At 36.3% G+C, this 27432-nt stretch overlaps 1 protein-coding gene across 4 annotated transcripts in view; it reads left to right on the forward strand.

Moving 5' to 3' along the window:
- Nucleotides 1-27432, forward strand: part of WDR27 (WD repeat domain 27) — a 140896-nt gene that overhangs the window by 29858 nt on the left and 83606 nt on the right. For all 4 annotated transcript variants that reach the window (XR_010388472.1, XM_064509299.1, XM_026117313.2 and 1 more), the window contains exons 17-21: nucleotides 103-224; nucleotides 814-947; nucleotides 8481-8578; nucleotides 8864-8985; nucleotides 20440-20537. Coding sequence is in view for 3 of the 4 variants with exons in the window: in XM_064509299.1 (XP_064365369.1) it covers nucleotides 103-224; nucleotides 814-947; nucleotides 8481-8578; nucleotides 8864-8985; nucleotides 20440-20537 (574 nt within the window). In the remaining variant the exon portion in view is untranslated. The remainder of the gene's footprint in view (nucleotides 1-102; nucleotides 225-813; nucleotides 948-8480; nucleotides 8579-8863; nucleotides 8986-20439; nucleotides 20538-27432) is intronic.

Raw genomic sequence — 27432 nt, forward strand, 5'->3', positions numbered from 1 at the left:
TAATATTTTGTATAATTATATTAAAACAATGCATTTATCTCTGGAGAAATGTATAAAGGCAAGAAACAGGCTTTATGATATTTCCATTATTATTTTTATTAGGTCATGATGGTGCAGTTAACTCTGTTGGCTGGAGTCATGACAAGAAGTGGTTAGTTTCTGCATCAGAAGACCGAACTTTAAGGATCTGGTCAGTCTGCAGTAAAGAACCTGCCCTACTTCTGGTAATGAGAAACTCATGTCAGTTGGTTCACAGAACGAACTTCTGCATTTTAATCTACTTCCATTTTAGTGGGTCCATAGAAGGAACACGAGGCCTTTCAGATCTACTGAGTGGCAGTGATTCCAATTGATACTATGATCTAGGTGGTCATCACTGCTTGCAAATTAGGTTTTTTGTCTTGACAATTTGTGAAAACAAAAAACCTTGGTTGCCAAACCTAGTGGGTATGTCTGGAAGTTTTGGTTTTAGTGTCTGCTAAATATTTTCTATTTTCATTGGCTCAGCTCTGCTTGACTTTATAGTCTACTCCTCAATTCAAATGGAAATGTAGTGTATGAAGCTAGATTATATTACACTGAATTGACTGCAGATACTGTTAAAGTTACTGCCAATTAATTTAAACAGAATTAAAATTTTATCTTGAGTTTAATAGGTATTGAAAATAGAAAGTGCCACTACACAGTAAGATAACCTTTTGGCATATGGTCGGGATGACAGATACATGGAGACTACACCTTAGTGCTGGAAATTCAGACAAAAAGTGTTCAGTGTGCTGGAATCCATTCTTAATTACTTACTTTGAATTTCAGGGTAAAGACAAATTCCATAAATCTGTACGCTTTGCACAGTTTTATTATATAGATACATTTATATTGCTGTGTTGTGGAGCCGAATTTCAACTATTAAGTTTCTATCTAGACACAGCGAAGGATGACCTAAAACGGTGAGTGAAATTTCTCATTAATAATGCAGTGAAAATACTTGTACTATTGAATTTGTGGTTTTTTGGAGGGTGGTGATGGTGGAGGGCCTATTTTAGCAAGAATATTAATGAAGAAAAATATGATTTGAACAAATAATAAACATTAATTTAAAAATATATTTGTTCTGGCATAGTAGAATAAATAGGTAATGTCAGATAATTTCTTATGGTGCATACCTTATTTGGTGCAAATATGTATATATTTTTTTTTACTACTTTACTATTCACTATTTTACTATTACAGTTACAGTTTTGCCTTTTGAGCTTTACCTTCTGCCTGCTTACACCTTAGTGTGCATTAATATCTTAGTTACTTTTGAATAACTACTGCAAATCCTTCTCCTATGGGAATATTTCTGAGTACTTCTTTCAGAGAATGCAACATAGTGTGACTGTTTTCTTCCTTGCTCCGTCAAATGGAAGTATATCACTTTCATAATTTTCACTGACTTTCCATGTTATATTATACCTATTTACTTCTATTATTAACCTGTCTTGTCCCAGTATTTCATCATTATTAGACATCCTTCATGCACTTCTTGCTGACACTGTTCTGCTTATCTAGCTTTCTGACTTGGAATCAGTCCTTTTATTAAATGTCTGCTATACCTTGTCTTATCTTTTAGCTTATCATTAGAGCTAAGACTGTCCTTATACTCTTTTACTAAGTTTCTTTGCTCTCTATTTGCTCTTGCTGGTTTTTGGCAATACTTTTGTATATGGGAACTTATTAAATTCAAGTATGCATGTATATATATATGTATATATTATGTATGTATTATATATGTTTAGACACAATACTGTTTAAAAAAATCTTGAAGAGATTTTTTTTTTCCTTTGTCTTATCTTACCACTAGAGATTTTGAGTGGAAGGGCAAACAGAATTAAGTTTACAACACTGAAATCTATTAGCTGACACTGTGAACAGTGTAGTGGTTCATTATATTCAATTGTATTGGGCCACATCCTCAGGTGGGAAAGACTGGCCTGTTTCCTTACATGTTTGGCAGCTGTTCAGAAAAACATATTAAGCATAGGCTTAAATGCTTTCTTGAATAGTAGTGCTTTCTTGAATTGAAGCATGAACTTGACAGATGGAACTTCACTGAAACTTTAAACAGTTCTACAAAAAACAAGAAGAGAAAGCTGCCAAAAAGAGAAAGCTGAGAAAACCTCTGCAAAATACACTTTTTTAAGAAAAGAAACTTCCTCTTATTTGAAAAAGTACCTAATGTATTATTATGATCATCTAATTTAACTTCTGATTATAAATTGTTCAAAATGGGGAATTGTTGTTTTCAAGACCCAGTCACCTGCTTGGTTTTACAGTTAACCCACTGGCAAGTGGTCCCTTAATCTTCATTTTTGGTCAAAATCCTTAATGGAGTGAGTTGCTATGGCTCTTATTTATGTGATTTTAGTCATCTACTCTCTTTGGAATGGGAATATGGCTAATAGACTGGAAAACTATATGCTAAGGAGTGCAGAATTTCCTGCTCTGATTTTATAGTACATACATTACATTAGAAAGGTAAAACTAATACAATATAATGAAAAGTAAATAATAGAGTAAATACACAATCTCCTTTGAAAAGACTCTTTTTTTTCCTTGACTTTCTGTCTTGACTGGTTCTACAGATACCTTACGTTCCAAAGTGTTTAGCCTATCAAAAAGGCTGCAAAGTATAGGAGGAACCTGGGAGGTTAGGAAAGGTGATTCCTGATTCCAGTTATGCTTGGAATCTATCCATAGCATAAGCAAATGATTTTGGGAAACTGAGGCAAGCAAATCTTTATCTCATACCATCCTTAACTAATGAATACAGGCAATCCTGGAGGAACTTAGAAGAAAGAAGATAGAAATTAATATTCTGATCTTTTAAATCCCTGCTATGCTGATTATTTTTCCTTTTAAAAATTTAGTTAAAAATATTTAGTTAAAATATTTTTTTCCATTCTATTTTGGGGAGCTTGGGCTTTGATAACGATTTTTTCTTATGGCATGTATTCTACCAGCTCTAGATATCTCCATATTTTTATACAAATACATTCCTCTAGGGGGCACAGGTGTCCAGTAACTGGAAGAACATGCATACTGCACTCACTGTTGCAGAAGACTTACCTGAACTACCTTGAAGGCAGTTAGTTCAGATACTACAAGTTATATGGAACTTTGTGTGGTTGTAGAACCCATCCGGGCAGTTTTGCATTGTCTTGGGCACTGAACTTCTACTTTGGTCTGTGCTGCTTCTGTTACTTTTTTGGAAGTATGTGTTCTCCTAGTTTAAAGCTCTTCAAGTATATAGGGTTGTGCTTATGGCAGTATTTTTGATATTGCCATGCTCTCAGTATTCTTTGATGGATGAACAGTAAGTCAAAAACATGCTGTTAGACTCTCTGGGTTATTAATATAATGCCAAAAGACCACACATACAATTGTAGACATTACAACAATCCACAACCCAGTCTGAGGCCTGGTTATATTAAAAAAAAGGTATTAACAAAAGATTCATTTGCTTTTACATTTTCTTGTGGCTTCCCTCCAGTTTATTTCCCAGCATTTCTTTCTTTTATGAAACACTGCGTCATTCCTTTTGTTTCTCACAACTCTTTCATTCTGCGTTCTGAGTCAAGTTTGGAAGAATACTTGAATGGAACTGATTCAAGAAGACGCTAGATTGAACGAAAAAGAATGCTTTATTCTCTTAATTAGAAGAGCATGGCAATGCAGTCTGGTTAACCTATGAATTGCCTCTGTATTTCAGAGGTGAAGACAATACAATGACAGTATCAGTACTTCTCTGTACAGAGTTTTCAAAGAGCTCTCCTTAAGTATAAATTAACTAAGTATCACAATAACGTAATGAAATGGTTAAATATTGGTTCATCTTCAAATGTGGAGTTGAGAAGTGGAAATAAGAAAAAGAATGTTCTTTTCAAATGTCATAGAGGATATTTATTGCAGTTCTGGCAATAGAATCCAGATCTCCTGACTCCTGAGTCCATGATTAATCTCAAAATGATTTACTCTCCAAACAATTTTCTTTGCATTCTTCAAAATTACTATTAAATTTCCACTGCTTTCATTAACAGTTGTGCGTGCTGTTATGAAGACGTATAACTGTTTGCAACTAAGTTTTTTTTTTCCCTCCAGTTCTTAATTACCTTTAAATCATATATTAATTTGAGGATGACAAAACATCCATGGATTTTTATGTCATTGTTACAGTCAGCTTGATGTGTTGTTTTAAAGATCAGAATGAGCAATATGAAAGGAGTTTAAAATGGAGAAATGGTGTTTTAATAAGAGAAACATTGCCTTTTAAAGCCCGTATATTTAGCAACAGGTTGTAATATTTATACACACATACAGTATGGGAAATAATGCTAAAATGTCTACTCTGATGAACTGTGAAGCTATACCAACACATATTATAGATGGATAATGAAGAGGCCATGATTAGTGGGCTTAAAATTTAGGAGACTGTTCATCGCAGGTACTTCCATAGCATTAGTGTTTATAAGATCATTATTTTAATGTAAACCACTTTAAGCTGATTTAAATTTCTTGAATAAATGGACTTCACAGACCTGATTCAGCGTTATGATACTAAGAATATTCTAAGCTTATTTGCTGTGGCCTTTTGACATTCATTCAAAAAGCTTAAATGCTCTTTATTTTTTGTCAGAAGCAGAATGAGAACTAGATGAGAAGTACCTAAATCATAAGATGAATTCCAATAATGTTAGAAATAGCTACCATCTCTAAATGCTTTAAATTTTCCCATTTATTTCCTTTGTTATTTCTAAGATTCATTACATTTGGTCAACGAATAACATCCATCCTCCTTCATAATGTAGGAGATAATATTTTGCAGTTATGACAAATTCCAGGCCTTTTAGAAAATAAAGTGGTTTTTTTTGTGTGTGTGTGTTACTGATTTTCTTACTTTACTGAGCTCAGGGCTGCATCTGTAAATGTATATTGGGATTGTTGCTCAAAGGTTAATTTTTACAGCACATATAAAAATGTTTTTCATAGCCTGAAACGTTATGATTTTCTATGCTTATGGTATTTGGATGGCATTTGGTCTGTCCCTTAGTTTTGGCTTTGATGTTGCATGCTGCTGTTTTCCTTAAAACTTTAAATGTTAGAATTAAGTCAAGCTGTATATTTTTCCTTGGGTGCCTATTCTTCTTGTGTTTTTAGCATAGTAGCATATTCTGCAAGTTGTTTTGTCTGTCATGAAAATGTTACTACTTTATCTCTGGGTCTTCAGAAAAATGCTTTCAGTGAAGGACTTCAAATCTCCTAGAAAGAAGATGTATCAGCCTCTGCAGTCATGGCAGGAAATGTTTGTATCTTAGAATCCAGTTTTACCTGCTGTTTCTGAAGGTGTATCAGTATCCTGGAAATAGCTATATGCTGTAAATGTATTCCCACAAAATGATTACATGGCAAAAGCACGGGCTTTGCAGATTAGTCATTTAGCAGTCATGTTAACAAAATTATAATTGAAGGCATTAAAGGAAGACAGAAGTGTAGTTTTGAATATTTCAAGACAAATACGATTATATTTGGATACTTGATATATAGGATTGTAAACTGAGATTATATGCTGTGCACAGAATTGGAGATCTGGGATAGAAGTAGCAGTAAGATACTTTTCAGCCATTTTTTGTTCTGATTACAACCTTTTCCATGGCTTGAGGAGATGTTTGTCTAATTCAGACAATTTTAGGGCCTGTTTATGTTACAATAGCCTCCCCAGTTGACTTGAGAGCTGGAATTTGACCTATACATGCTTGTCATTCTTGGTCCTCATCTGTGACACATTTTCTAGGGCTTGTCATAGTGTTTTGTAATAGGTGAAAAGAACTTTATAACTGTCTTTCACTGTGCATTTGTATTGGAAATCCTGCAAGAAGGGAATTAGTTTTGCTAGTGGCAAACTCGAAAATTTATCTCCGGAAATTGAGCAGAGATGAGATAGACTTCTTTATCCTTGTTGTATTTAATTTTATTTTCAGAATTCATTTCTGGTGGAAAAATAAAATCTTTCTGCTCTCCTTTTGAAGATTTCTTACCTTTTTCATTATTATCTCCTTTGTTTTACTTACAAAGCAACACTTGTTATATACATAGAAATCAGTTCCTGTAGATTATCTGCAGTGAAAAGCACAGTTATTGTTAAATGCACCTTCTGACTGATAGTTGTAATTTCTTTCAACAGTCTAAAAAGCTTTCACTTTGTGCGCTCTTTGCTATTTTACCTCAATAAACATTACACCACCTTCTGATCTTTAATGGATTAATTCCTCTGATTAATCCCTCAACAAACCCTTTGTAAGATGTATAACCATCTTTTCTATAGCAAACAGGAAATTACTTTAACTGAAAATGTAGACTATGCACTTTTGCTTAAGTTTCAACATACATTTTAATCCTCAAATTCTATTCTTACATGTTACAAATGAGTGGTATTTACACTTTCATATTGGGTCTGTTTAAAATACCTTGTAATACCTTCCTTCCACAATCAGAGATTGTTTACCTTCTGTGTTGCTTCTTTATTCTTAGTTTATGGAGGTGTTATTAAAGCAATTAAAGGTAAGCAAAATTGTTATATAAACTTTAATCTCTAACAAATAAGAACATTTTTCTTACCAATATATACAGTGTCCAGCTCAGTGAGTCCATGGTACCTGACTTAATTTTAGTTGACTTACAATTTGAATTGAATGTGTATAGTAAATATATGGTAGATATGTTCTGTCCAAAAAGTAGATCTTAAATAGAATAAAATTCCTCTTTTTTTGCTAATAGGCACTCTTGTTTTTATTTTTTTCACTTTTCTTTGTGGTTCAGTTTTGTCTTAACTTGTATTTGATGAATCTCTACTTGCAGTGTTGGTTGAAGGTTTTTTTCTGGGTGAAATTCTATCTGGGAAAGACCCAATGAGGTATCTGTATAGCAGACTGCAGTGCAGAAGAGAGATACTTCAGCTAGCTTGAAACAATTGAAGTTTGGGAACAATCTTAACTGTTTCAGTAAGCCTTTTTCAGCAGGGTAAATTAGCCCAGAGGAAATTTCATGCTACCTTGATTAGATTGTTCCTGTTATTTTAATCAGCTTGTTTAAAGCTAGCTTGGATATCTTTACCCAAAAATGGAGATAAAGTTGTCCCTGAATCTTGAGCAGTTTATTTTTGTAGTTTAATCGGATAAAATACTTCTGGAAATCACAAAAGGTTCTTGGATTAAATTACAAAACATTGTGGTTTACACCACTGTTGTTGAAGTAGCTCAAATGACCACCTGGGACTGCTCAGCAGACCTTTGTTTCAAAATGACAAAGAAAGGCAAAAGCAAAGCATTAATCATATTTTTTTTTGAATGGATACTGCTGATAAGCATTGCTTTTGCCAAATGAATCTCAGTTTTTGAAACCGTTAGCACTGGTGGAAAGAAACAATAATTATTCTGATAATAGTGCATCACATAGATTTCTATATTGTTTTTAGAAATATATACAAAAGTAGAAGTATACTACTTGCAGTTATATTTAAATTATTTTAATGTTTGGAAGTGTCTGCATTTAGTATATGGTGTAGAAATTTTGAGGTTATTAACAACTCTGTTTATGTTCCTTTGATCATTTCTGCTAAGGAAACCACACTCTTCTTGTCCAACATACACATACACTTTACATAGTCTTATAAGCCATTTAAGCTTGTTCTAAATTGCATTAATACTTATTAGTCAAATTTGGCTTGAGTCAAAACATTGAATTTGGAGGGAGTTTTTGTGTTGACTTTCGTGGATTTAAGTTCATGTCCTTGTCTGTGCTGATATATCTTAGTAAACAGAAGGATCTAATCAGATTGAATCACAAGTACAGTTCTGCATTGTGTGATATAAATAAGTCTGAAGCCATTCTGAAAGCTTTTTTGTAGGTTTGGAGTATCTGCAGCATCTCCATGGAGCTGGCAGATATGCCACAGGACCTAAAGGAGTTCAGTGCATGTTGGAAGGCCTAATTCCTCAGTAGTGTATGATCAGCCTCTTGTTCCATTCTCATCTAAGTGGAAATTATTCTTTCCTCACTCTTTTCTGCTCATTATCTCTTTCTTAATTCTCCTATAATCATCGCATGAAATGCTGTTCTAAAAATTAGTGGTATTTCTGTTTTTCGATCGTAGGTACTTTAAAAACTTCTTTCTCTCTTGCTTTTTCAAGATGCAGGCAGGATTATTTGAAGATTTTATGGTAATGGGAGATCTGTCATATACATGAATATCACATTTCTTTTCATCTGAATGAGTTCTTATCAGTTTTTTATAGAGGTCGGCAACAAATCAAAATGTCTATGGCTTTAATTTCTAATAATTAAAAAAAATTCAGTTTGGCTAATGATTCTAATGTGAGTTTACTGGTGGCTACGAATCATAACTTTTTTTATTAACACTAGCATTCATTTGATATTTTTGGCAGATACAAACAGAGAAGTGTTTGCAAATTGATAGAGAAATTTCCCATGGCTTCCACAATGGAGATCACCAGCCTTTCAGCAGTGAATGGTTTCTACTCTTGTATCCTATGGCAAATTAGATCTGTAGACTGGAATGGAAATAACTTCAGTTAAAGTAATTAATATTTGATGGTTTGGAAGTCTTTTCCTATTACAGTAGAAATACTTTTTCATGGTATTGAAGTTCAGCCTTGGAAGTATATTTGTTAGGATTGTACATTTTTTGATGCTGCTCATAGAGCACTAAGTACAAAAGAGGCATGTTACCTATTTATTTGCCTTTCTGTATAACTATATGCTGCTGTTCCTTTAGGTCAGTTTAACTTTAACACAGAGAACTTTACAGATATTGTACTTACAGCTGGTAGCAACCGAGCACTGGAAGTTTTTGACCTCAATGCAGGCTGCAGCATAGCAGTAATACCAGAGGCTCATTCCAGATCAGTCCATCAGATCTGCCAAAATAAGGTATGTGTTTTATGGAATATTTGTAGTACCATCACAACTCTATCAACAAAGAAATTGCAGGCTACAAATGTAATTGACACTAATCAATAGAGTTTATATGCTGGGGAGGATGGACAAGGTTATGAGTCTGTGTGATAAAGGCACCTTTGCAGGCAAGATCTCACTATTTCTCTGGTGGAAAGCAGGGAGCAGTGAGAGCTGACTGAACAGCTCTGCCATTAGGGCAGTATAGATTATGCTTTGTCTTACTTGGGCCAGACTGTAATATTACAGTCCAGCAAGAATTATTAAGGGTAACCGTTTAAAATACTTGTGATAACCTAGTCATTTTTATAGCTGTTAACATTTCTCTTATTTTTCAACTTGCATTTTTTAACATCCTTTTTAGGAATACAAAGAATTTTCCACACTGATTCGGTGCAATATTAATGTAGATACTAGGTAAAATTATAATGAATTTTGAGAACTCAAAAGATTTTATGACCAAGAGGAAACCCATCTAACAGTTAGTTCTTGCATGGGGAAATGAAGACAGTTTTAAAATTCTCATGATTTTTCTAGGCTGTTCTAGATTTCTCTGTGTTAATTTACCTGGCGCTCGAATTGTTGTATATTGTTATGAAGCGTATTTCTTACCTCAGGAGCTAAGTGTTTGTCCAATTTTCTGCTCCTAACATGGGAAAGAGGGGCTGAGTTAGACTTTTGGCTTTGATCATTTGTATATTAACTGATATGCTCAGTTTTCTATCAATCAAAAGTAAAAAATTAACTAAAAAATATTTTCTGTAATAGCATTTGGCTATTTTCAGAGCTAATTGCCATCACCCACAGTTCTTCTCTGCAATATAACTGCACTATATATAAATCAGCAAAGGAATTTCTTACAAGTAGAGGTGACCACAAACTCCTCAGCTGTGTAAGCTGAAGAAGGTGGTGAGATTAAGGGCCTTGTTCAGTTTCTTGACCCTAGGGATGATGTGAGAAAAGAATAACTTGGAAGTGAGAACAGTAATAGTTTTAATCAGTCTATTATCTGACTAGAATTTTATTGTTCTTCTCAGGACACTGTCAGTCCTCTTTCTTCTGTTATAAAAATTACTTTCTTCCATTTTAAATTTTGTGGTGTAAGGTAGTCATGGGTTAGACAGTATATTTAGCTATCAGTTGGATTCATACGGATAAGAATTGGGAACAGGCTTGTCAGAGGTGCTGAAAAAATACCGGGGTTTTACAAAATTACTGTAGAACTCATAAAGCATGTGGTTATTTTATTCCTTCAATTTTCTCTCTCCTTTATTTTCTCAAGTACTTTTTGCTAGTGGAAGCATATCTCATATAAATCCTTTCAAATAGTTTATTGTGTTGTTTCAGAATGTGTCTTCACACCAAAATCTGGAGTAATTGATTTACTCAGCAATATCAGTAGTCCTGTCCGTGTACATCTGTGTATTACCTGAAATTTTCACTGTGATGGAAGCGAGGGCTATTTATTTACATTTTTTAAATGTTTGGGTGTTTCAGTTGTGTCCTTAAACGTTTATGTCTCCTCTTGAAAAAGGGTCTATTTAAGCTATGCTATAGTTCTTTTGTCTGTCCATATTCACTGAAGCTAATCCTTCTAATCAAAGCCAGTCCTTTAGACTTAACACGAGGTTGAAAGCAAGTCCTTTGAGAAAATTACTATGCTATAATACTGTAATAATTTTAAACGTGCGATTGTGTACTTGAAGGCTTAATGATCTTGACCATTCTCCTTTCAGCCTTCTTTTCAGTCATGTTGACATTAAGTTAAGGTGTCATGCCTGGGATGGCATGATAGAAATATACTGTGTCCTAAGGGCTCACAAGTAAAAATCATCAGGGAGAAATTACGGATTCATAGTCTTAGACAAATACCACTGAAAGGAAAACTGGGGAAAGGTGGTGTGAATTAAGGGGAACTCTGTTGCCTGGATATTAGTGTGGATTTACCATTCTTCTTCACAGCTTCTTTACAGATGACTGTTTTTTGAGGGCACTCAGTTTTACAGACTTCTGTGTATCTTAAGTCAGTCACAGCATTTCAAGATAAGTCTGGCTGATCATTCTAGAGGCAGCCAGTTGTGGTAGCCATTCTCCAGTGGGTGATCTTCTACAAACTTTCTGGAATTCTGGAGAAAGTTTTCCTGTGAAGTCATAATTCTGACTTGAAGTATTTAATTTAGAAAAGTAAATAATACCCATGGAGAGTTCTTTCATTTATGCTTTTAGTGCTTGAAGCCAAATTAAAGAAAGTCAATTACAATCAAATCTATATAAAATGAGTTGTGGCTGATAGGTTATTCTTACTTCTTATGTGAGTCTTCTGTGGGTATTTAGGTTAGTCTTCTTATAGAAGTCTCAGGTAAATTTTCTCTCTTCTCTAAAGCTGAGTCTGAAATAATCTGACTTATTCTGAAACTTCAGAACCAAAATCTGTTTGCTTAGTAGTGTAGGCCTTTTTGCAGCAGAAATAGATGACTTAAAAAATGTTCATTATTGGTCTTTTCTGTTACTTGAACATTGATTTGAATGTTTGGTGGTCTTATGATAAAATACTTGCTGGGATGTCTATTGAGTTAGATTTGGTCGAGTATGGCTCCTAATTCGCTTTTGAAAAGTCCTTGCTTCTGTGGGTTTAAAACTATTCCTTCATGCTACATTTGTATGATTCTTTGTGGGTTTTCCTGAGAGATGTGATCTGGTAAAACACTTAAAATTGTGCTAGCCATTTAAGTACTATTTGTAACACATATAGGCTTGGAGTTCTGGCTTTTCTTTTTGCTCAGTCAGCTGAGTGGCTTTGGATTATTTAAGCAAGAAAAACTTTAAAGCTGTGGACAAGTATTCACTTGGGGGAAAACCTAGAGGCATGTGGCAAAGAAAACTGAGCATTTTTAAGGAGACTTGTAGATCAAGGTTCTCAATTATTTTTTCAGTTATATAAAATACCTTACTTTTAAATAAATCCAAAGGAAGATTATACTAATCAATTATTTTGTTATGATTGTATAGCTTCAAACTGTTACAGTAAATGTAAATCAATGCATTAAGATAATATGCTAAAATATTTTATATACTTGTCAAAATATTCAGAATGCTACATGTAAATTATGTCCTGCTTAGCGTGTAAAACACATTGGAGTGTAAGGTTGTCACTACCTTAACTAGTGGGGTAGTTCAATAGAAGCAGATTTGTGGAGTGAAATAGCTGATGCTGAGGACCCCCTGCCCACACAATAAAATTTATGGAGACTTTGGTTTGGACTACCCTTAGCTTGATCTTGTGGACTAAATGCTTGTTAGTGATTGCAGTGCATTAGGTATACTCCTCTGGTTTAGTTTCATGCTAAAGTAAACCAGTTCCCATGTTCCGAGACTGCTTAGTGATGCAAACTGAACAGTAGTATGTGGGGATGATCAGGAGATTTGTTAAGTAAAAAAAAAAAAACTTATTTAGAAGGTCTTTGTAAAAAAACACTAATGAAGATAAGGTACAATTAAGTGTGGGAGAAACCTTTTAACAAATTAACTATTACATATATAGGATATTCTACAATCATAAAGTAACAGCATAACTTTCAGTTATTGCTGGTTTTGGACAGCAGTAGCTGTAAGCCAGTATGTACAACTTGCAATATAATAACTTTGACTTTAAAATGTTCTTTTAGGGCCTTTTGGAGATCATTTGCAAGAATTGGCAATGCATGAGGTTTATCTCAGCCAGCACAGAACTTAATTAAGAGTGTTTTATCATTTGGAATATGCCCTTTTTACAGCAGATGTTGCCTGATGCATAGTAGAACAGTATTCTGAATCTTTCTCCAGAACAGTTTAGCAGGAAATGTTGTGAGACTTGTTTTTAAGATTTGCCTGTACTGGCTGTTAGAAGGTGTATTTCTTAGAAGATCAAGGGGTGCTAGTTACTACTTGGTGGAGCCCATTTTTAATGGATGTTTGTGAATTTTGGCTCCTTCTAGAATTTTAGTGTTCTAAAAATGAAAATATATTTAGAAAATATTAAGTATTGCTATGTCTAAATAACTGACTCATCCAGAGGGATAGATTGGAAGCAGAAGTTAGATGAACTTGTTTTTTCACTTGTACATGCATATAACCTACTTCAAAATTGATGTTTCTGTAAAGATTCTCACAGATTATGTGTATGGCACTACAGATATTTAGAATAAACTTTAGGGAAATGTTAAAAGGAATGGTCAAATATTTAAGTGTCAGACTTCAGCTGATTCTAAGAGTTGGTTGCCTAACTCTCTTTTCCAATTTTGAAAATCTCCCTCTGGGACCTGCTAAATAAAGTTAATAGAAAAGTTTTCTGTCCCTCAAGAATCGAGGAATCCTCATCTTTATTGCTTTGCTTATCAAAATCTGCACTAATTCCAATGAAGCCAGAGTGTAATTCATTACAGTTACTCTTCTTGAAATCTGGCCAGAATGCACCAGCTAAAACCATTAAGGTCACACACACACACAAAATCCTGTATTCTTTAATGACCATTAGGTGGTTAGAAACACCATTTTAGGTTTACTAAAGTATAGCACACACTGTGTTAGTGGCACTTACTGCTGTGATGAGGCATTGATTCAGTAATGATATGCTGAAGATGATTAACCATCCTACTGAGTTATTACTTGCTACAGCATATCTTTCTTTAACAGGAATCCATTGAATCTTCCTGACTGTAATTAGGTAATAAAATTGCACTGTATCATTGACTGAGATATTAAATCTTGCCGCCTGTGTAAGTACTCTTGATGGAATCTTGTCCTTTACTTGAAATTTGAATTATGCAAAGTAATCTCTACTCTTGTTAACAGTTTATTTGTGAAATATTGCAGATGAACATAGAGTACATACACATACAGTATATGTACATGGAATAAATATGTGAAGTATTTGATATTGCAGGCTAGCAAATTGCTGCAATGGCTCGTAATTGGTAAGCTGTTTTTCAGGTGAGGCATGAGTCTCCTTAGTGTTGGTGAGTCTCTCCATTCCTCCTGGTTTTTCTTCTCCTTCCTTGGAGAAGAAAGTGGTGGTAGCAACTAGATGGGGCATTGAACTTGTCTTCTGTCTTATCACTCTTCTCCCTGCCTCACTGAAGAACTCATGAAACTCTGAAGAACAGATGGCTGTGCTGCCTTGAGCTTCCTGCCAGTTTGCCACAGCTCAGGAGTAACTCATGACTGAAGTCTGCTCCTGTGATCCCATGTCTCTTGGGCAATTTACATCTCCAAACTCATTTCATCAAGTAAAGGTAGACTGTAACTATATATAGCTCCAGGTGCTCTGACAGTGCTCTGACTGTGCAGCTTCTCATCTCCAGCTCCTACAACCTCTTTTCTTTCTCCCCCCTCTCATGTATTTAATTCCCTCAATCCAGTATCATTCTCCTTGTTTTTTTCTCCGCACTTTTCCAGCCATCCACAGCGATGTGGATGACTGTTCCTTCTTCTGCCACGATTATGTCCTCCCCCCTCACCTCCTTGAATCTCAGTGTCTTGCAAGGGTTCAGAGGAGACAGCTGCAGGGTCTAGAAGAGGCTGGGTTTGAGGAGATAATGGTTATGAACAGAGGGAGGAAGAGGAAGCAAGAAAAAGAGAGCAGCTTCAGAAAGGCTCACTTCTAGAAGATGGGTAACTTTTGCTTTGGTATGAAGAATAATTCTAAACATCTTTAAATTAAATGCATTAGCACAGCTAGGAAGACTTGCCGTTTTAAACATAGCTTTTAACATAGAGGATTACTTCAGAAATGAAAAATTGACTAGTATGATGCTGAAGGAAAGTTATCAAAAATACATGGATATTGAGGTACTAACAGTGATTATCCTAACTCAGAGCAGACAGAGGTATAAGAAAGAAATCTTGGCTAATAAATATTTACAGACAGAAGTTTTATTTCCGTATTTCCACAAGATAAGAAGCTGCCTTACGTTGCTACATGTTTATAATGAGATGAGGAATAATGAATACAGTGAAAATATATCTGCACATTAGCATGGCATCATGACGGAAGATGTATACTGCTGTATTTAATCTTCCCTTCTTTATCTTTGTTAGCTGTAGGAATAGGTAAATGTCTTAATACTGCCAATTTAATTTGAAAACCTTAAATTGCAACTTGCAATTGCAGTTTGAAAGTGGCATATATTTATATATTTATATATTTATATAGATACACTATACACATATAGTATTTCATTGGCTTGATTGTATTTTCTTCAGGTCTTTCCTTATATTCTACACAACAGTATTTTGTGTGGTGAACTTGTGTGATTTTGTCAACATCAGGGAAGGGAAATCAGGGCAAGAATGTGGCAAACATCTCTCAGATGGAAGACAGATTCTGAAACTTATAGAAAGGCCTTTTTAGAGTTATAATTATGGGGTTCTGCCAAAATTAAAGTATTAGCTGTAGAAGACCAGCAGAGCACCGCTGAGCAAAATCACAACAGACTAAAACTCACCAGGGGAAGAAGTTTTCAGTGCTGTGCTCATGACTAGGTTTTTGTTTATATTTTGTATTACTTGTAGTAGATTACTTCCTAGTTGTCATCTAGTTGAGATTAGTGGAGTTATTTAGGATTTGATTGTATACAGAACCCCTAGGCCTGAATCCAGAATAGCACTTAGTACAATTTAGGTACTGACGTTCAGGAGTGGAAAACACAGAAGACATGCCTAGCTCTTGAAGCTCCATTATGAGCTTCAAGATGGTTATGATTAAAGTTTACCAAGCTGTGATTAAAGTTTACCAAATGAAATTACTTGCAGAACTTTAGACTTCTTACTGCTTGCTTAGAACTTGCTTAGAAGCTCTATTATCTTGATCTAATTGGGCATATTAATGGTTGGTATTCCAAGCCTATTTTTGTTTCCTTAACTATGCATCTTGATCCCAAATTCCCATAAGGGGCTCAGGTCACACCAAAGGATGACAATATAAAGCACATCTGTTTTTGTATGCAGGTTCTTCCAGCAGCAATGAAATGGATTAAGCTTCCTTTTTAAAGGTTTTTAGTCCTGAATCCTTAAATATCACCTTCCTAATCCACCACAATAACTCCAATTTGCCTATCATGTTCTTTATAACCTTTACTTCCCCACCACAGACATCTGTTCTTTTCCTTACGTTCTGCAAACCCTCTTCCTCTATAGTAACTTTATCTCCTTGTCATGCCTTTATCACTACTTGACTGAGAGTCATGCCATATTGCATGCTTGTTCTGAACTACCCTTGTTTTGGCCAATTAATGGCTTTCCAAAAAAAATCACTTTTGTTAATGGGTGTGCTGATTAGATTTTCTGCCTAATTACTCATTAACATGTATCCTGTAATTATTATGAGACCCTTCTCTTCCTATTGGATTGGATTTAAATGGAGCAGGTTAAAAAATTTCGGGATAGGAATCAACAGACAGTACAGTTGCATAAACATAATTTCATTATGAAACTGGGCTTTTGAATACATGGTCCTACAGAGATGTTGTAGTGGTGTTCCTGCAGGTTTATATACGGTGGCTTAGTTTTCAGCACATTTGATCAGGAACTGGGAAATTGAGGTTCATTGTCCTCCTCAGCCTGAGAAAATTCATTGGAATTTCATTGGAAGCAGACATCTTCCACTTTTCAGTAATAGGCACTAGGTAATACGCTTGTGTTGAAGGAGCCTCCAGTCTTTTTCATTAACCTGTGCCACAGTATGCAGGGCAGGCTCCAGAGAGTGAGGAAAAAGTGTAACGGTGTAGCATAGTGAAAATGACACTCACCCAGGAGAGGAGAGTTCTGGTTTCCAGACCCTGCTCTCAAAACTGCTTGTGACATTTCAGTGCAGGGTGTTACTAGACCCTAGTGCTGCCCCTAAACTCCTCCTGAGGCAATGTTGCTGTTTTGGCTGTAGTAACTTCTCCTCACTCTGATAAACAGGGCAAGTAAGTTGTTTTTTTCAAACAGTGATTTCCAACTTGACAATTTTATTTTGATATGTAAGATCACCTAAAGAAAATTGATTACTGATGATTACCAAAGAATTACTTGAATTTGATGGTTCCATTAGGCTCTCACATGCTTTTTTTTCTGTACTAACTTTTAAGGAATGTAGTAAAATGAATTGATTGAATATCAAAATTTTAATAATCAGGCATTAACATCTCTGCATTTTCTTCCCATCTGGAATACTGGCAAAGTATTGATTTTGCAAGGTTTCATGCAGCATGGGAAGTCTACACATTTTCACATTAGTTCTGTATAATTAGTTCTGTAAAAAAGAATAACAGGTATTGAATCAGGACTTTGCTTTAGTACTCTGTACCAAGATAGGATCTCAAGCCTTTACTTCTATGAGCATAGGATTTAAAAACTGTTTATTGCATAAGAAAATTGGACTTGAATTTGGAATATAACTCCTAGCATACCACTAATGAAACACCACCCATCCCCTTGCAGTTGGTGGGACTAACTGTATATCTACATAATAGAGATCATAGTAACATGGAATGATGTTCTTGTGTTCCCTCGTCAAATTTATCTTGTTCCTATATGTGCAGTATTTCATTTTATGTTATACAGTATCCAGTCTTTAGATCTCTATTCACTAAAAAAAATGTGTACTCTTAAGCATGTGAATTGTCTTTTTGAAGTCAGTGGGAATATTTATATATTTAAATTTATATGTTTTTCAAAGATATTTGTTGATTTGTGGTCCTGGAAATTGGCAGTTACCTCTGTGGAGACATACATATCACCAGTTGTATTCTGAGTAGAGCATATGTGAAAATCCTTGAGTGCAGTCCAAATGTCATTTTTCCAAAAAGTGTGAAAATCTGTCATTTTTTATCTCTTTTAAGAGCAGAAACCACTACAGACAGATTATTCATGTCTCAACTAGAGATCACATTATTCTAAAATACCAACATTATGTGCATGAGATGAATTATGGTTCAGTGAATTTTCTTATCCTTGTCAGACATTTTCACTGAGAAGGTGTAATGTTTATTTTTTGTATAGCAAATAAACAAGCACATTAAAAATTATTTTGTTGTATGTATAAAACAAGGAAGAAAAGATTTTTATTAAACAAAGGTGAAAAAGGGATACAACATTTTAATTACATTTTAAACTTTGACTTTAATAATTTAAGACTCTTTTGATAAATTTCCCTCAATTTTTCATTCTTGAACTTAATTACTCTTTTCTGTACATCTATTATTCACTGAAGTAGTTTAATCACGTAGAGAGAGTACCAGCCTCTGGTAAATAGAGTGGATAACACAGAAACCACCTGGATTTAGCTTTTAAAAAGGTGATTTTATACAAATTATATTTCTGTAGAAAATATGTCACACAGGATAATAATTTGATATTAGTCGTATGTACAGTTCAGGATTTATTCAAGTATAATAACATGAATACTTAGGACAGACCATCTAAACAAACAGCTGGAGTTTCTAAGAAAGATTTGAGATAACGAAAGATTCAGGAAAAAATTTAAAAGGCTGAGAATCCATAAGAGACAAAAAGATGAGACGAAGTGTTAAATTAAGATGCAAATACCTAGCAAGTATTTCACCATTTTGAAAATTACTTCATAGCGCACGTATGACACTTATTACACAGTGACTGTGTAAATCAGTCCCAGATGTCTTGAACAGTTGGAGGCAGTAGACACAACAGGTCTTGTTTGTCTGTTTACTGTCATGGAGGAAGGACTAAACTGGAAGTCAGTTGCTCGCATTGAGAAAGAGGAAAAAGAAATAAAATTATTTGCATCTGAAGAATTTGTTGAACAATTTAGAGAAGAGGGAAAGTTAACACAGAGGACAAGAAGACAAAAAAAAGGTGAAAAGAGCCTTGAAAGCTAGGAGATTTTGTAAGGGATCGTGCAAAGAATGGGGAGTTAATGAAGATTTTGGCCAGCTGGCTTGTTAGGAAGGAGGGTGAATAGACTGTATTTTCTTTTTATCGTGCGTGAGGTAAGAAACAAATGAAATTTTGGATGTAGTGCTGGGGAAATATGATATAACAGCAAACTGTTTTGCAAAATTCAAGCAGAAACTCTTGGCTTTGTTGGGAAACCAGTGGCACGGTGCCTTTTAGTTCATCTGTTAGTGCAGGCTTTGGTAGTTCTTTGCCTAGGAAGCAAACCTGCTTAAAGCAAAGGAAGCGAAAGCTCCTATTGTCTTTTTAATGCTGAGTGACCCACTTTGTCTTGCCATTTGGGGAATTCAGCTGACTAAATACTAGAGCATTTTCCAGTTATACACCAGTTTTTGTAAGAAATAGAAGATTCCTGGAAATCAAGCACTAATTGCAGGAAACAACCTTGAGGTTTCTCTGATGTGTCCAGCCAAATCAAGAATGTGAATGGTGGGGAAAGGAAAGAAGGAGTTTCAACTGTTTATATTCAGTTCCCTGGAGAAAGAAGTTTTGTAGCCAGCAAAAAGGCCACAGTTTGCCAGTGTAGTTGTTAAAAAAATCAGAGGTTTAAAGATAGACTGGATTTAATTATTGAAAGGTATGAAGCCAAAATCAGTCTTGGCATGAATAAGTGCAGTTGCTATTGGAGTCAATGGAAAGTATGCCCACTTATGCAAGGGCCGAAAACGGCCTGTAGTTAAATCCTGGACTACTCTAGTTGTCTGTGTTATGTGATTTGACTTTGTCAAGAGAGTTAATTCCTTGATGTGTTTTATGTTTTTACTTTTCTTCTTTCTCATGTAGATGAAAATTGTATTTGCAATCTTAAACAAAAAAAATAATGTTAAACTAGAAGTTTGGGCATGGCCAAACAAATGTACTGACAGCAGCCTATTTACATGTGACCGGCCATTTTATCATTTTCCTTTTATCACTTTTGTCATACTTGTTCTTCCCCAAACCACCTCGATCCTCCCCTTTTTGTACTTTTAGTTCTTCTCCTAAACATCCCAGAATAAGTCTTGGGGAACCCCCCAATGCTCTTCCCCTACCTCCCATAATGCGTCCCATACCCCGAGGCAGTAACCCCCCAGGCTGTAAATTCTCTGAGGAGCCCCTCTGCCTGACTACTGGTGATGGGTGTCCCCTTGACCTGCAGGACTGTTGGCTCCCCTGTCACAACCTCAGCAGGGGCCAGGGCAAGGGCCCCATTTTTCTGACTGGGTTGTTGGGTTTCCCCTGCCTGCCGTCATACCTCGTGCACCGTCGGGTGTACAGAGATGAGCCTCTTCTGGGCTGAGTGCTCGCCCGTGGGAGCAGCCGGGGCTGGGTATGATCTGGGTTCCTCCCCAAGGCGTTGTTCCTCTGCATTCCTTTGTGTGTGTGGAGATGGGCTTTTTATCACATGCCCTCACAAATATATTTATTGTTTATTCCCGAATGGAGTAAATCTTTAGCACCAGAAAAACAGTGATCTGAAACTAATTTCTAATATCACAGGGGTCAGCATTCAGCGCTCAGCAATCCGAAGCTTACAATCTTTTCATGACCACAGCCGTAGGTGATGGCATCAAACTGTGGGATTTAAGAACACTGAGGTAAGGCCAAGTTAGGTATAGAATAAAATAGGCCGCCTTAGGATAAAAAGACCGGCTTTATCTTTATTTGGAATTATCATACTTGCTGTGATATATCAGCAGGAATTTGGATGTGGAATCAGACCTATAATTAGGCTTTTAGAAAAGAAAATTAAATGCTAATTTGAATTTACTAATTTTAACAGACCAAACATAACATTGGGTAGATCTTTACTTTTGGTTCCCAGTTATAGCTACTTATGTGGAAACTATTAAACAGTCAAGATTTGTCATCCATGTCTTACCTACTGTATATGCAGAATTAATTTTATTTATAAAATAGTATATTGAAATGGATACTAATGGTATTTCCAAAACAGAATGTCATTCTTGCTAAAAGAGGTAAAATTAATCATCCAGCCTTTAAAATACAAATGTAATTGTAACAACATTATTATAAATCATGTATATAGTGCTATAAATATACATAATACTTTATCATAACCTCAGAATAAGATATTGCTCTTTTTCCAAAAATCTTCCAGTGTTGAACTTGGGAAAGCTGTGGGATGAGGGGGAGAAGTGGTGGGGAGGGAAAATTTCTTAGCAAGGGAAATACTTGCAGTAACCTCTGTTGTGTAGGCAGAAAGAATTATGTTTAAAAGAAAAAGGGGTTGGATGGGGAAGATGCTTATGCTTTAAATAATATTTATGCTTTAAATAATATTTTCATGTTTTCTTTGTGTATCTATAAACATATATTTATTGAAAGATGTAATTTTTTTTTCTAGTACTAAGTTTTCTCTTTAGGAAATGCTTAAATGACTGTTTCGATTACTTCCACATTTCTGTGGAAAGAATATGTTAAGCCTATAGGGGGCATATATGTTCTTGCCGAAAACATTGCTGTATTACCTGCACTGAATGTTAGAAAGTAATGAAACTGGAGACTACTGAGTCTGGAATCTGTTGCATTCTTATGTTTTCCTAAAAAGTTGTTCAAACTGTGATTGTAGAAGAGTAATGAAAAAGTAGAGAGCTTTTCACAGATCCCTTATCTGTCTCTTCCTCTTTAAATACGAATATAAGTAGAGCAGGTGAATGCTAAAATAGTTAGAAGTGTAAAATCTGGGTAATCAATTAAATGAATATAGCCTGGGAAGAGGGGAATGATTTATTTATGTTCTTGCTCCATATTTAGTTTGGCAGTCAGTGTATTCTAGTGTCCACTGACTTCAGTTAGCCAAACTTAAAAAATTATTTCACGTCCTTAATGACCCATATTTACAGTGTGAGCATTAGATGTTGTGTATATGTGTGTTTGTACATTACACAGTAATCATTGATATTAACTGATGTAGAGAAGAAATATAGAAAAGAAATCACTGTTTTTCACTTGCTTGTAACTTTCAGAAAAAAATACTTTTTGAAAATGAAATTTTCTCTCATTGCTCTGACTAAAGGTTGAATCGTCTGTATTTTAAAATCTATTCTGGAGTACTCATAGGGAAGAAAGCTGTTCAGTTTTTCCTAATGTGTTCACCAGGTGTTTTTCACATACATAATTTTAAAATGGCTGAGTTTGGAAAGCTCTATCTTAACCTGGAACAAGGCTCCACTGAAGTGTTAGATCTACTGTACAGTTACATGGTTTGAAAATTTTTGCTTTTTTCGTTCATAGATCCTGTCCAGTGAAATCCATAACATTTCTTGCACTGTTGGGTGCTTACAGGAGAGATTAGTTCCTAAACAATCTTAATGTGGGCCAGTTCCTTTAATCTCTTAAAGCTGCTGATTTGTAAAGTTGCATCAGCCATTACTGTGTTTGGAATGGTCCCTGTGGAATGACCTCTCTTTTTTCTGCTTTGGGTTTGTCCGAATAGGGATTGTTTAGAGAAACCTTTGTCCAGTGTTCTTGAAATATAGTCAAGGTAAGCCCACCTTCTGATTTGTTCTGTTTGCAGTGTTGTGGGTAATAACAGTAGCTCCAAGATTTCAACATTATTGTCTGTTGATTTTGTTCTGAATATTTGCTTCAGACATCCACAGTGGAAGCTGTTTTACTTTTGTTTAATCTCTTAGTTACACTTCAGTGAATTCTATCCATTGTTACTTAATTTAACAATATTGCCAAATACAAAACTTTAATTAAATGGAAAGAAAAAAAAAGTCCAGTATGGTGTTCTTGAAAGCTGCAGTTGAAAGCATGGGAAGTTTTTCAGAGTAACTGCACAATTTCCCTGGGAATCTTAGTTGTTTCTTTTTCTCATTTTCTTTGATGAAGGTTCCTTTTTTCATTCTTCTGACATGCATTCCTTATATTGTAACTGACTGAGGAATCAGAGCAGAATGCTCAGGTTCTTTTTTGATCCTTACTTAGAATATAGCTTCAGATGTTTTATTCTGGCCTGCAGCTTTATTTGATTTTTTTGCTTTGAGTTCCAAAAGAATGTTTCCATTTTGTCTGTGTTGTCAAACTAAAATTTTTTCCAGTGAAAATTCATTTATCTTAATTTTTTTTTGAAGTTGGTAAGACTATTATGTACATTTTCATCACCTTTACTGGATAAAGCTGTGAATCCATCTGTCTTTTTGACCATTGATGATCTGGAGACATTTCAAGGTTGCTTCGGAGAGTGCCAGAAAGTCTTATGGGTTCCTCTGAAGGTGGTACAAGAAAAGGCATTTTAAATTTCTGATGTTGTCAGCCAGCCTCACATAGCCAGGCCATCTTGCCAATAAGTGAGAGAATCTTGGACACTACTAGTGACTTTTGGACTACTCAGACTTCTGCTTCATTTACTGTGAAATGTATGGATTTGTAAAGTTCCATCTAAAGATTTTGAATATTTTTATATTTCTCCTGCATTCTTCTCTTGCTTTACAACTGTAGCTAAGAAAAGCTCCAGACTGTCTACAAAGTAGACTAATGAATAAAGAGCCAAGGAGGATAGATCTATGTGGAAGAAGAACCCGCTCTGGCTACTATTCTTCCAGTTTAGGATAATGAACTATCAGGCTTTGTGAATACATGCGTTGGGATAAGACAATGGCTTTTGATTGCCTTCAAGATATTTTGAAGAGCAATTTAAGTCTATCTTGTCTAAAAGAACAACTATTTGGAGAACAAACAAAAATATTTATTTACAGCCGAAGTTGGAAGCAGTGAAGATGGGAGTTAGACGGTGAAGTACAATGGGAATCTGAAGAAATCAAAAATAAGAAGAAACAAGAATCACTAAGAAAGAATCAGACAAACGTAATTATCAGGAGATGATTGGTACAAAAGGCTGATGCACAGAGGCTTTTTTGAAAGAATCTGAGTATTCTTTAAGATTTTTTGTAGACTCTACACGCTGTAGACTCTAATTGCCCATAATACACAAGAAGCTATATTTTGTCTCCTTCTGCCTTCTCTCCACTGAATGCATTTTGGAGACATCACAATTCCTTCTGAAGTCAAGAGTCTAGTGCTCCATTCCCTTTTCTTACAAAGTAAAAACAAAACAACCCCAAATGGCAGCCTAGAGTAAATACCAGTGTTAAGGGATATTAAAAGAGCTGCTGCCTCTGGCAGGCTCCTGGACCCAGGGATCTCTCCATCCAAGGGCTATTGATGTGGTTGCCACTTTCGCGTTCACAGGTTCAACCAGTAGTGGGACTGAGTGTGTATTACACACACACACACACGCACACACGTGCACACACACGCATACACACATGCATATGCAGACACAGAAGACACTAACATGGCCAGCTCCACAGACTGCCACATATGAAGTCCTGCCAGAACACTGCCAGAACTCACATAAAACATGAACATAGTCAAATCCCTTTCCTCCTCTCCAGCTAGTCGCAACTGAAGTTCACTAGTGAAAGCCTACTCTCACTCTCTGTATTCACAAGCTCACATACATTCATGGATCTCTTGAATGTCATGATGGACCTGCTGCCTATCTAATATCCCTGCCTGCATTCTGGGCCTCCTGCTTGCCAGCTAGTCCAGCTTGAAGTTTGCTAGAGAATTACACCCTTTAGCACACCACAGACTAGGGCAAAAACGTAAATGCTCTGCCCTCCCCCTTCCCCCCCCACTAGCTGTCCCCCAGGTATATGGGCCCTATGACCCATGGACCAACTCCGGCTGCTGATGCTGAGACCCTCTCCCCCTGCAGCTGTTGGTATGGGACTTTCCCTTGCTACAATTGCTGGCACCACAGACACAAGGGCCTTTTCACCTGAGACCTGTCTCCAGTTGTTGGACTGAATTCACTCACCCCAGTCCTCCCAGTTGTTGGCACTCCTGACACACCCCTTGATCCATGACCCCTCTAATTACTGATGCTAGACCCTTATCCACCTCAGTTGCTGGCACCACAGACACAAAGGCCACTACACCTGAGGTCTGACTCCAGTTTCTGACCTGAATTCACTCATTCTAGTCTCTCTAGTTGCTGGCATCTAGTACGCACAGCATTTACACACAGGATGGAGGGTGAAATTAGAAAGATAGTTAAGAAAGGATTTAATAAGAAGGTAGGATAAACTGTGCTGATCAAGGACAGGGCTTAGTCAGACAAGCATGCTGAGCAGCTGCTGCTTGCACGTGACTGGCCCTTTTATACCCCTCTTCTCTGTTCCTCTCTTTATTCTTCCCCAATCCCCTTACCCCAAAACATTCCTTAGTAAGTTTTGCAAAGTCCCACAGGCACCCCTCGAATATCCTAAATCCTCAAGTTCATCTTGTTCCCCCTTCTTATCAATTATAAAGTCCAGGTTGACCCTCTTCAAAACTATGCCTTAATTTCCCAATGGCCCATAAATTAGTGACTGGAATCTGCTCTTTGTCATTGTCTCTGTTATCCCTTGTCTGTCAGGTTTGTGTCTCTGTGTGGTTTGTTTATTGCTTTCCCTGTTACTTATGACTCCCCTTGAACTGAAAAGGTACTTGATCTGATGCCTCAAATGAAGCAGAAGATTTCGTATTCCACATACTCTTACAACCAGGTGCTTCAGTATGTGCTTATGTCATGTCAAATTTCACATGACAGTCTTTCTTTACTTCTGTCTTACTAGTCTGGATCCCTTCAATTGTTTCATTCCTCCCATTTGCAGGTTAGATAATTCCATGTGTTATAACATCCAGAACATAGGAAGTTTCTTCCATTCATGATTTTAGGAAGTAACTATCAATTCAAAGTATTGCACTCTGCACTTTGTCGAATGGAGTTAGAGTATTGATCAGGTACTTAGTTGTAGAATCACCTCACATTCACTATCAAAGTTACATGAATATCTTCATCTTCATGGTTGGCTGATACTGAGAAAAATCAGTTGTTCAGATTTCTGCAGCAGTTTACCGTTTTCCTTTCATGTTTTATTCCAAGCAGTCACATTCACAGGAGATATTCTAGTATTCTAGAACATGAAGTAATGAAAGCCTTTCTTCTCCAAGATAGATTTCAGCCCTTCTGCCATTTGGTGTCACTGCAGTGGACCTTTCCCTGCTCCTCAGTAAAATGTGGCTAAAGTCATGGTGTCATCTGGCTTCATCCTTCTTTATAACACTAACTGCATGGCCTGGCTTTGTCTCAGATTTTCAGATGTAGCTGAAGTCAATCTACCTACTGCACTGTCAGGGCTCTGAGTGCACCATTAGGCCATAATTGCCCTGACAGTTGCACAGAAACCTAGAGATGGTGATATTGCTGGGACAATTGCTGCTATGAGGAGGCAAAGAGCAAGATGGAACAGGATAGCTGAAACTGGGAATTGTTTCGGGAGGAAGGAATGGGACAGTTGTGCTGTGCTGTCAGATGTGCTCATTATCTCCCCAGAGGTGGGACGAACAGTGAAAAGCCCAATTTAGAGGGCTAAGCTGCTACTACAGTTAGGGTGAGGAGGCAGATGTGACAGTTGTAGATTATTGTTGCAGCTGTTGAGAGTGTCAGGGACAAGATTTTGGGAGGAGCTCTCAGCCACCGCACCTAACACCTTTGGTGGCACAGCAGCCTGTCCCTGACTCATACTCTGAACAGTTGAGTAGTTCAGCTGCTCTGAGTGCTTGCTGCTAAAAGAGACATTCTTCATCTCTTTTTGGGAAAAGGCAGTGGGTGCTTGTTGGACCTCAGTGAAGATGCTGAAGAATATTGTAATACTACTTGGACATACTGAATTTCTTCTGCAGACCACTCTGATTTGTGGTAATGCTTTAATGGAAGATCCTAGGTAAAATCAATTTTGGCCTCTTTCACATGCTGAAAAGATTTGCCAGTTGTATAAAGACAGCTTCTGACTTTCAGATAATATTTCCAACTAGTATTATGATCCTATGCAACTAGATCATAAGCTCCCTTGGCAACATATTTTAATAGAATTCCTGCAGCCACATGGAACTTATCTGATACATTTTCTAACCATTACATTTCAGTGAGATCCTTAGGGTCAGACATGCAGTTTGAATGAGTGGCCCTAAAATTTCCAGACATTTTTCTGTTTCCATCTCCACTGTGAACAGACCGCTTGACATATCATGAGCAAGGTACACATATACACATGCTCAGAGTTTGATTACTTCTCAGTCTGTTCTGAATGTGAGGATACCGTGACTTGCTATCTTTTTTTCCCAGAGCTTTGATTCTCATTATCTGGATCCTGAGGGAGAAAGAGAGAAGCAGTGGTTGGAGTTCCTCCAACTTTGAGACTAGGGATACATGAAAGCATACAGGATGGGGAACCTGTGGTCGCTGCTGGATACTGCTGGTGAAAACATGCTGAGCTCCCTGAAGGGTGCAGTGTGTGTTTTAAATGAGATCCACATGTACAGAATATCTGAGGTAGCTACTGCTACTGTCAAGTTATACTCAGAATTTCATAGCACCACAGTAACCTGCTGATATGGAAGGGTTTGTGAACT

The sequence above is a fragment of the Dromaius novaehollandiae genome, chromosome 3, assembly GCF_036370855.1.
Source record: "Dromaius novaehollandiae isolate bDroNov1 chromosome 3, bDroNov1.hap1, whole genome shotgun sequence".
Lineage (NCBI taxonomy): Eukaryota > Metazoa > Chordata > Aves > Casuariiformes > Dromaiidae > Dromaius > Dromaius novaehollandiae.